This window comes from Hyla sarda, chromosome 6 (genome assembly GCF_029499605.1).
Source record: "Hyla sarda isolate aHylSar1 chromosome 6, aHylSar1.hap1, whole genome shotgun sequence".
NCBI lineage: Eukaryota > Metazoa > Chordata > Amphibia > Anura > Hylidae > Hyla > Hyla sarda.
In genome coordinates this window covers 202,777,311-202,788,648 of record NC_079194.1, presented here as the reverse complement: position 1 = coordinate 202,788,648, position 11,338 = coordinate 202,777,311, and the positions used below count along the sequence as shown (strand labels likewise).

The 11,338-nt window shown below is 44.2% G+C and overlaps 1 protein-coding gene across 4 annotated transcripts in view; it reads left to right on the top strand.

Annotated features, from left to right (window-relative positions):
• Positions 1–1,376: 1,376 nt before the first annotated feature.
• Positions 1,377–11,338, top strand: part of AMFR (autocrine motility factor receptor) — a 66,820-nt gene continuing 56,858 nt past the window's right edge. Inside the window, exon 1 of one of the 4 annotated variants that reach the window (XM_056526262.1) lies at positions 1,377–2,126. In XM_056526262.1, coding sequence (XP_056382237.1) covers positions 1,884–2,126 — 243 coding nt within the window. In that variant the 5' untranslated portion in view covers positions 1,377–1,883. The remainder of the gene's footprint in view (positions 2,127–11,338) is intronic. The other 3 variants (XM_056526263.1, XM_056526265.1, XM_056526261.1) reach the window with 3 other exon arrangements.

Sequence of the window (11,338 nt, the reverse complement as noted above, 5' to 3'; positions counted from 1 at the left end):
ATTTAATCTGATAAAAGGTATCACAGTGCTGACTATATAAAAATACAGAAACAAATGACATACAGTTACAAAAATATATAAAAGAGTTTTGCAAGACAAGCTCAGAAAACAAAAGATGAAGTTCTTACAGCATGATGATATAGCAGTCCATGAGAGTCAGAGTCCAGATGTTCTTAGGATGGTCTTATCAGCTTTGGGCACAGCCTTGAACACCCTCAGTCTAGCATTGTTTTAAATATCATATCTGCTTTCTTGGGAGGGAGACTCCATTCCCCTCTCCCCTCTGATCCCACCAGGGCGTCTTCTCTCTTCCTGGCCCCTTATCTGTTTGATTATAGGATGGGACCAGAGTGCATGACTTCAAAAAAGCCTTTGACTTCAAAGGAGATGTAAACAAACAGCCAGACCCCCCAATAAAATGCAATACACAAACCCACAGTCTGAATGACCTCTCACCCATGGCTTGGATAATACGTCACACAGTTATAATTATAATACACATATAGGATTTTAATAATCAGGCCTTGGGCCTGACAGGGGGATTAAGATGGAGGGGGAATAATGGCACAGGGGGATTAAAATGGAGGTGGGAATAATGGCACAGGGGATTCAAATGGAGGGGGAATAATGGCACAAAGGGATTAAGATGGAGGGGGGAATAATGGCACAGGGGATTCAAATGGAGGGGGAATAATGGCACAAAGGGATTAAGATGGAGGGGGGAATAATGGCACAGGGGGGATTAAAATGGAGGTGGGAATAATGGCACAAGGGGATTAAAATGGAGGTGGGAATAATGGCACAAGGGGATTAAAATGGAGGTGGGAATAATGGCACAGGGGATTAAGAAGGAAGGGGGAATAATGGCACAGGGGATTAAAATGGAAGGGGGAATAATGGCACAAGGGATTAAGATGGAGGGGGAATAATGGCACAAGGGGATTAAGATGCAGGGGGAATAATGGCACAAGGGGATTAAGATGGAGGGGGAATAATGGCACAAGGGGATTAAGATGGAGGGGGAATAATGGCACAAGGGGATTAAGATGGAGGGGGAATAATGGCACAGGGGATTAAGATGGAGGGGGAATAATGGCACAGGGGATTAAGATGGAGGGGGGAATAATGGCACAGGGGGATTAAGATGGAGGGGGAAAAATGGCACAAGGGGATTAAGATGGAGGGGGTATAATGGCACAGGGGGATTAAGATGGAGGGGGAAAAATGGCACAGGGGGATTAAGATGGAGGGGGGAATAATGGCACAGGGGGATTAAGATGGAGGGGGGGGGGGGGTAATGGCAAAATGGGATTAAATATCGCATTAGAAAGGTAAACACACGCCATCATGAAATTAAGTACTTTTATGATTTATATTGTCCGCGGGTACCCCTCACACCTAAATTCTGCGCAAGGGGTACCCAAGGACATACTTTTCACCCTATGAGGGTACAGTCACGAAATAGGTAGAGAACCACTGCAACAGAGCACCTTTAGGATGTGGTGGAACGGAAGAGTCTCTTCATGTGCAGACGGTCAAGGTTTACCTGAAGTGGCCATCAGTCTATAGCTGGTTATGTATCTCCTAAGGACAGCAGACGCACCTGCAGAACCTAGCGGCAGCGCGCGGGTCTGCGAACAGCTCTGACCTAGAAGTTTCTGGGTAAGTGCGCCCCGCCACCAACAGATGGCGCTGTCACACCGACCAATATACGGAAGACATCGCCGTAGCTAAGTGTTTGACCGGAGAACGGGCCGCCCAAGAGAGACTGAGCGAGAGCGGCCCCGCTTACAGTGTGACACCGCCTGGCCTCCAGTACTGCGACACAGACAACTGCTCCATACGCTGCACCAGGCCCACGGGGGCCTCGGGCTCTCCTAGAAATGCCTCTTCTGTTTCTGGAGCGCTTCCCCTGGCCCAGCCTACGGACTTACACCGGCCTAAGCGGCCTACTGCTGGGCCTCAGTCTGCTGAGCGCCTACCGAAGCCTAAACGGGGAGCTGGACGAGGAAGGAGAGACAGGCCCGGGGGAGGCGGAAGACAACCGGGGGCCACTGTCCGGGGACGCCTGGGAGGTGGCGGGAGAGATCGGCCGCTACCTGGTGACCGACAGCCTGGGCGTGTGGGTGAGTGTGACCGCCTGTGTATAGACGTGTATGACCTGCCTGTATGTGTATAGACGTGTATGACCTGCCTGTATGTGTATAGACGTGTATGACCTGCCTGTATGTGTGTAGACGTGTATGACCTGCCTGTATGTGTGTATAGACGTGTATGACCTGCCTGTATGTGTATAGACGTGTATGACCTGCCTGTATGTGTGTATAGACGTGTATGACCTGCCTGTATGTGTGTGTATAGACGTGTATGACCTGCCTGTATGTGTGTGTATAGACGTGTATGACCTGCCTGTATGTGTGTGTATAGACGTGTATGACCTGCCTGTATGTGTGTGTATAGACGTGTATGACCTGCCTGTATGTATAGACGTGTATGACCTGCCTGTATGTGTATAGACGTGTATGACCTGCCTGTATGTGTGTATAGACGTGTATGACCTGCCTGTATGTGTATAGACGTGTATGACCTGCCTGTATGTGTGTATAGACGTGTATGACCTGCCTGTATGTGTGTGTATAGACGTGTATGACCTGCCTGTATGTGTGTGTATAGACGTGTATGACCTGCCTGTATGTGTGTGTATAGACGTGTATGACCTGCCTGTATGTGTGTGTATAGACGTGTATGACCTGCCTGTATGTGTGTGTATAGACGTGTATGACCTGCCTGCCTGTATGTATGTGTGTGTATAGACGTATATGACCTGCCTGTATGTATGTATAGACGTGTATGACCTGCCTGTATGTGTATAGACGTGTATGACCTGCCTGCCTGTATGTATAGACGTGTATGACCTGCCTGTATGTATAGACGTGTATGACCTGCCTGTATGTGTGTGTATAGACGTGTATGACCTGCCTGTATGTGTATAGACGTGTATGACTTGCCTGTATGTGTATAGACGTGTATGACCTGCCTGTATGTGTATAGACGTGTATGACCTGCCTGTATGTGTATAGACGTGTATGACCTGCCTGTATGTGTATAGACGTGTATGACCTGCCTGTATGTGTATAGACGTGTATGACCTGCCTGTATGTGTGTGTATAGACGTGTATGACCTGCCTGTATGTGTGTGTATAGACGTGTATGACCTGCCTGTATGTGTGTGTATAGACGTGTATGACCTGCCTGTATGTGTGTGTATAGACGTGTATGACCTGCCTGTATGTGTGTGTATAGACGTGTATGACCTGCCTGTATGTGTGTGTGTGTATAGACGTGTATGACCTGCCTGTATGTGTGTGTGTGTATAGACGTGTATGACCTGCCTGCCTGTGTGTGTGTGTGTGTGTGTATAGACGTGTATGACCTGCCTGTATGTGTATAGACGTGTATGACCTGCCTGTATGTATAGACGTGTATGACCTGCCTGTATGTATAGACGTGTATGACCTGCCTGTATGTGTGTGTGTGTGTATAGACGTGTATGACCTGCCTGTATGTGTGTGTGTGTGTATGACCTGCCTGTATGTGTATAGACGTGTATGACCTGCCTGTATGTATGTATAGACGTGTATGACCTGCCTGTATGTGTGTATAGACGTGTATGACCTGCCTGTATGTATAGACGTGTATGACCTGCCTGTATGTGTGTGTATAGACGTGTATGACCTGCCTGTATGTATAGACGTGTATGACCTGCCTGTATGTATGTATAGACGTGTATGACCTGCCTGTATGTATGTATAGACGTGTATGACCTGCCTGTATGTATGTATGTATGTATAGACGTGTATGACCTGCCTGTATGTATGTATGTATAGACGTGTATGACCTGCCTGTATGTGTGTGTGTGTATAGACGTGTATGACCTGCCTGCCTGTATGTGTGTGTGTGTATAGACGTGTATGACCTGCCTGTATGTGTATAGACGTGTATGACCTGCCTGTATGTATAGACGTGTATGACCTGCCTGTATGTGTGTGTGTGTGTGTGTGTATAGACGTGTATGACCTGCCTGTGTGTGTGTGTGTGTGTATAGACGTGTATGACCTGCCTGTATGTATATAGACGTGTATAACCTGCCTGTATGTGTATAGACGTGTATGACCTGCCTGTATGTGTATAGACGTGTATGACCTGCCTGTATGTGTATAGACGTGTATGACCTGCCTGTATGTGTATAGACGTGTATGACCTGCCTGTATGTGTATAGACGTGTATGACCTGCCTGTATGTGTATAGACGTGTATGACCTGCCTGTATGTGTATAGACGTGTATGACCTGCCTGTATGTGTATAGACGTGTATGACCTGCCTGTATGTGTATAGACGTGTATGACCTGCCTGTATGTGTATAGACGTGTATGACCTGCCTGTATGTGTATAGACGTGTATGACCTGCCTGTATGTGTATAGACGTGTATGACCTGCCTGTATGTGTATAGACGTGTATGACCTGCCTGTATGTGTGTATAGACGTGTATGACCTGCCTGTGTGTATAGACGTGTATGACCTGCCTGTGTGTATAGAAGTGTATGACCTGCCTGTGTGTATAGACGTGTATGACCTGCCTGTGTGTATAGACGTGTATGACCTGCCTGTGTGTGTGTATAGACGTGTATGACCTGCCTGTATGTGTGTGTATAGACGTGTATGACCTGCCTGTATGTGTGTGTATAGACGTGTATGACCTGCCTGTATGTGTGTGTATAGACGTGTATGACCTGCCTGTATGTGTGTGTATAGACGTGTATGACCTGCCTGTATGTGTGTGTATAGACGTGTATGACCTGCCTGTATGTGTGTATAGACGTGTATGACCTGCCTGTATGTGTGTATAGACGTGTATGACCTGCCTGTATGTGTGTATAGACGTGTATGACCTGCCTGTATGTGTGTATAGACGTGTATGACCTGCCTGTATGTGTGTATAGACGTGTATGACCTGCCTGTATGTGTGTATAGACGTGTATGACCTGCCTGTATGTGTGTATAGACGTGTATGACCTGCCTGTATGTGTGTATAGACGTGTATGACCTGCCTGTATGTGTGTATAGACGTGTATGACCTGCCTGTATGTGTGTATAGACGTGTATGACCTGCCTGTATGTGTGTGTATAGACGTGTATGACCTGCCTGTATGTGTGTGTATAGACGTGTATGACCTGCCTGTATGTGTGTGTATAGACGTGTATGACCTGCCTGTATGTGTGTGTATAGACGTGTATGACCTGCCTGTATGTGTGTGTATAGACGTGTATGACCTGCCTGTATGTGTGTGTATAGACGTGTATGACCTGCCTGTATGTGTGTGTATAGACGTGTATGACCTGCCTGTATGTGTGTGTATAGACGTGTATGACCTGCCTGTATGTGTGTGTATAGACGTGTATGACCTGCCTGTATGTGTGTGTATAGACGTGTATGACCTGCCTGTATGTGTGTGTATAGACGTGTATGACCTGCCTGTATGTGTGTGTATAGACGTGTATGACCTGCCTGTATGTGTGTGTATAGACGTGTATGACCTGCCTGTATGTGTATAGACGTGTATGACCTGCCTGTATGTGTATAGACGTGTATGACCTGCCTGTATGTGTATAGACGTGTATGACCTGCCTGTATGTGTATAGACGTGTATGACCTGCCTGTATGTGTATAGACGTGTATGACCTGCCTGTATGTGTATAGACGTGTATGACCTGCCTGTATGTGTATAGACGTGTATGACCTGCCTGTGTGTATAGACGTGTATGACCTGCCTGTATGTGTATAGACGTGTATGACCTGCCTGTATGTGTATAGACGTGTATGACCTGCCTGTATGTGTATAGACGTGTATGACCTGCCTGTATGTGTATAGACGTGTATGACCTGCCTGTATGTGTATAGACGTGTATGACCTGCCTGTATGTGTATAGACGTGTATGACCTGCCTGTATGTGTATAGACGTGTATGACCTGCCTGTATGTATAGACGTGTATGACCTGCCTGTATGTATAGACGTGTATGACCTGCCTGTATGTGTGTGTATAGACGTGTATGACCTGCCTGTATGTGTGTGTATAGACGTGTATGACCTGCCTGTATGTGTGTGTATAGACGTGTATGACCTGCCTGTATGTGTGTGTATAGACGTGTATGACCTGCCTGTATGTGTGTATAGACGTGTATGACCTGCCTGTATGTGTATAGACGTGTATGACCTGCCTGTATGTGTATAGACGTGTATGACCTGCCTGTATGTGTGTGTATAGACGTGTATGACCTGCCTGTATGTGTATAGACGTGTATGACCTGCCTGTATGTGTGTGTATAGACGTGTATGACCTGCCTGTATGTGTGTGTATAGACGTGTATGACCTGCCTGTATGTGTGTGTATAGACGTGTATGACCTGCCTGTATGTGTGTGTATAGACGTGTATGACCTGCCTGTATGTATAGACGTGTATGACCTGCCTGTATGTGTATAGACGTGTATGACCTGCCTGTATGTGTGTGTGTGTATGACCTGCCTGTATGTGTATAGACGTGTATGACCTGCCTGTGTGTATAGACGTGTATGACCTGCCTGTGTGTATAGACGTGTATGACCTGCCTGTGTGTATAGACGTGTATGACCTGCCTGTATGTGTGTATAGACGTGTATGACCTGCCTGTATATGTGTGTGTATAGACGTGTATGACCTGCCTGTATGTGTGTGTGCGTTTACTCTTCAAGTGACATCTGTATATATTAATCTACTCTCTTTACTCTACATGTCACATGTATATACTCATGACACCTATATATACTATCTATAGTCTACACCTCTGCTTTATCCATGACATCTGTGTTTGAATACATGTATACTCTACACACATTACACCTGTATATACATGTCTGTTCTGTGTACTCTACACATGACACCTGTTCTGTATGTGTGTATATGTGTGTGTATATGTTATTTAAAAAAAAAAAATCAGACCTGCTTAGGCTATATGTACACTACCTTGTTTGGACCATATTTTACAACTCAAAAAACAAAACCTAAAATAGTTTATTTAGGCTATTTTAAGTGCCAAAATTGGCCCCAAAAATAATAATAATGAATGTAGCCTTAGATACATGTGGCTTTGATTTTTTGGATCACAATTTGCTAGGAGATTGGATCAACAAACAAAGGCAATTCTGCCTCTGTGATGTTTTTTTTTTTTTTTTTTTTTTTGGACCAACATGGATTGAAAAAAAATAAATAAATGTAAATGACCAAAACCTGGGCTCCACTATGAAAATCTTAATCACGTTGTCGACCTGGCATCCAGGATTAGTCAAGCCCTGCCATATAGTGTGTGTGTGACGAACTATTATTTAGATGTATAGCCAACTATCTAATGCACGGCTTGAGTCTGCCATAGTGATAACTGCTCTTCACGGGGGATAAAAACATAATTGTGTGATCCATTTTTTCCCCATACCCCCTCATAGACTCATTCATATACTGGTGGCACCCAAAAATAGATGTTTTGTTTTGGTTATATCATTGTTTATTGACATAAATATATTTGTTTGCGTTACTTTTTACAACAGTAACAGCACAGTGTCCAGCGTGTGTGTTCAGAGTACATTGTAACTAGAGGGCACCTGAGTTATCCCCGAGCTCCTGGAGATTATCACGTCCCGCCCCGGTGTTTGGTCACTCCATAGGCTTTTTAGATTAGTCCTACGCTCTTATTGGACGCTTGTCATCTGTCTACAATGTGTTTAGAGTCAGGCCACATGATATCTGGGGCACTAGAGCAAAGATCAGCCAAGTTTCTCCTGTTTATTGTTCTTATATGATTGTGAAGAGTTTTGACATACTGTATGTAAAAATAATCTATAATAGTAACAAAGTTTGTGTTTTTATTTATTAATTTATATATATATTTTTAAGAACTACTTCTATGGAACAGCACATAGCTGTACCATATAAACATTTTCACTCAATCATTTGTATTTGACATCTACAGCTGCAGGAAATGCAGTGTGAATGAAGTCTTGAAGGTACCCTGTCTAATTGGTGCTGATTAGAGATGAGTGAACTTACAGTAAATTCAATTCGTCACGAACTTCTCTGCTCGGCAGTTGATGACTTATCCTGCATAAATGAGTTCAGCTTTCAGGTGCTCCCGTGGGCTGAAAAAGGTGGATACAGTCCTAGGAGACTCTTTCCTAGGACTGTATCCACCTTTTCCAGCCCACCGGAAAGCTGAACTAATTTATGCAGGATAAGTCATCAACTGCCGAGCCGAGAAGTTCATGACGAATCGAATTTACTGCAAGTTCGCTCATCTCTAGTGCTGATGGTACCAGCCTCGGTTTGAACATCACTGACTTTTTTATTTATTTATTTATTTTTAAATACTTTTTGTAACCATTGGTAAGGCCCAGGCATCATACTATTCTTAGTGGTTAGGTCCTAGCAGGAACAGAATAAGAAGTTATGATCTGTAGGAACAACAGGAGAAATAAAGCATCTTGTGCTGCCCATTCAGATGAGCTTTCCCAGGTAATGTCCGAAACGGTTGCCCTCCACTCTTACCAGCTGTAGTAGAGAGCAGATATTATTTACTGATGTTCGTGACTCAGAAATCTCCCTCTAGTTTGGGGGTTTTTAGGGGCCATAACATTAAATGGTTACTCCACTGGAAAACATTTATCTTTAAATCAACTGGTGGTAGAAAGTTAAATAGATTTGTAAATGACTTCTGTTTAAAAATCTTAATCCTTCCAGTACTTATCAGCTGCTGTATGTTCAAGAGGAAGTTCTTTTCTTTTTGAATTTCCTTTGTTTGACCACAGTGCTCTCTGCTGACACCTCTGTCTGTCTCAGGAACTGTCTAGAGTAGGAGCAAATCCCCATAGCAAACTTTTCCTGCTCTCGACAGTTCCTGACATGGACAGAGGTGTCAGCAGAGAACACTGTGGTCAGACAGGAGAGAAATTTAAAAAGAAAAGAACTTCCTCTGTAGTATACAGCAACTGATAGGTACTGGAAGGGTTTAAATATAACTAATTTACTCTCAAAGGGGTGTTACTTTTAAAGGGGTGTTTCGGGGACTACATTAAATAAGTAATAATCATGTTGGAGTTAAAAACTGTACTCTCCTTTCCTAATCCTCTGCCGGTGCCAGTACTGTTGTCCAGCACTCCCTGATTTTGGCGCAGGGTAGTGGTTACTAAGCAAATAACTGGAAGACACCAGCAAGTGATGAGCAGTGGGGCTTGGCTCCAGCAAAACAATGGGGGATTGGGAAGGTGTATGAGCATAATAAATAGTCCTCAGATACCACTTTACACAGGCACGGCATTTTGTCTGTATGGCCATTAAATATTGAAGGGGGCTTCCTTTGGTTGGGACGACCACATGGTTACTTTACACAGATACACTATATTTAGGGGTGTGGCTACTGATTGGATTTTTCACTTTGTTCTCAGATGGACACTATGGGGCAGAGTTATCAAAACCTTATCAAAAAGTTTCTTAGTTGCCCATAGCAACCAATCAGATCGCTTCTTTTATTTTTGAAAAGGCCTCTGAAAATTGAAAGAAGCAATGTGATTGGTTGCTATGGGAAACTTTTCCTTTAACCCCCTTAACGCCCATTGACGTAAATGTTCGTCCTCGTGCAGAGGTACTTCACGCACCAGGACATACATTTACGTTCTATGTATGACCCCCGAGCATCGAAGCGTTGCTCGCGTCATACACGGCAGGTCCTGACTGCTAGCAGCAGCCAGGGACCCTCCGGTAATGGCAGACATCAACCTGCCATTAACCCCTCAGATGCCTTGATCAATACAAATCACGGCATCTGCGGCAATGAGCATGTTTGACCCCTTAAGGACCAAGCCCATTTTGACCTTAAGGACCAGGCCAATTGTATGTATTTTATTATTTTTTTTATTATAATTTTTTTCCTCGTCTTCTAAAAATCATAACTTTTACATTTTCATCCATAGACTAGTATGAGGGCTTGTTTTTTGCACATCACTTATTTTAGTGACATCACTCATTTTATCATAAAATGTATGGCACAACCAAAAAAATACTATTTGTATGGGGAAATTGAAAAGAAAACCGCAACTTAGCAAATTTTGGAAGGTTTTGTTTTCAGACCGTACGATATACGGTAAAAATGTAATCTTTTCTTTATTCTGGGGGTCAATACGATTAACCCCTTAAGGACGCAGCCCTTTTTCGCATATCTGACCACCACCAATTAATAACTCAAACGCTTTTACCGAATATTCTGATTCTGAGATTGTTTTTTCGTGACCTATTCTACTTTATTTTGGTGGTAAATTTTCGGCGTTGCTTGCATCCTTTCTTGGTGAAAAATCCAAAAATGTCATGAAAATTTTGAAAATGTAGCATTTTTCTAACTTTGAAGCTCTCTATTTGTAAGGAAAATGGATATTCCAAATAAATTTAATTTTTATTCACAAATACAATATGTCCACTTTATGTTGGCATCATAAAATGGACATATTTTTGCTTTTTGAAAAAATTAGAGGGCTTCAAAGTAGAGCAGCAATTTTCAAAAATTTCATGTAAATTGCAAAATCTGAAGCGACAGATGTTACAGAACTACAACTCCCAGCATGCCTGGGCAGTCTAGGCATGCTGAGAGTTGTAGTTTGGCAACATCTGGAGGGCTACCGTTTGGGAACCACTGTAACAGTGGTCTCCAAACTGTGACCCTCCAGATGTTGCAATGGCAAAACTACTACTCCCAGCATGCCCAGACAGCCTTTGGCTGTCTGGGCATGCTGGGAGTTGCAGTTTGGCACCCACTAGGAAGGGCAGCAGTAAATATCGCTTACTGCCCCCTTCCTTACTGCTAATAGTGTTCATTGCTATGCATAGGGCATAAGCACTGAACAATGTTATCGGCGATCTTGGTCTGCTGGAAGGCAGATGAGTGCAGAAGACGCCGGTAAGGCGGCCGAGGCAGGTGAGGGGACCTCCGACCGCCATGTTAGCTGGTCTGATCCCTGCGGCCATGTTGCGGGCTATCAGATCAGCCAAAACTGTAGCTGCAGATGCCGTGATCTGTATTGATCACGGCATCTGATGGGTTAATGGCGGATATCCGCGCAATCGCGGTAGTCGTCCATTACCATAGACCCCTGGCTGCTACCTGCAGCGCATGACCCAAGCATCTCTCCGATGCATGCGGCCATGTATAGTACGTAAATGTATCTCCTGGTGCGTGAAGTACTGCAGCACCAGGACATACATT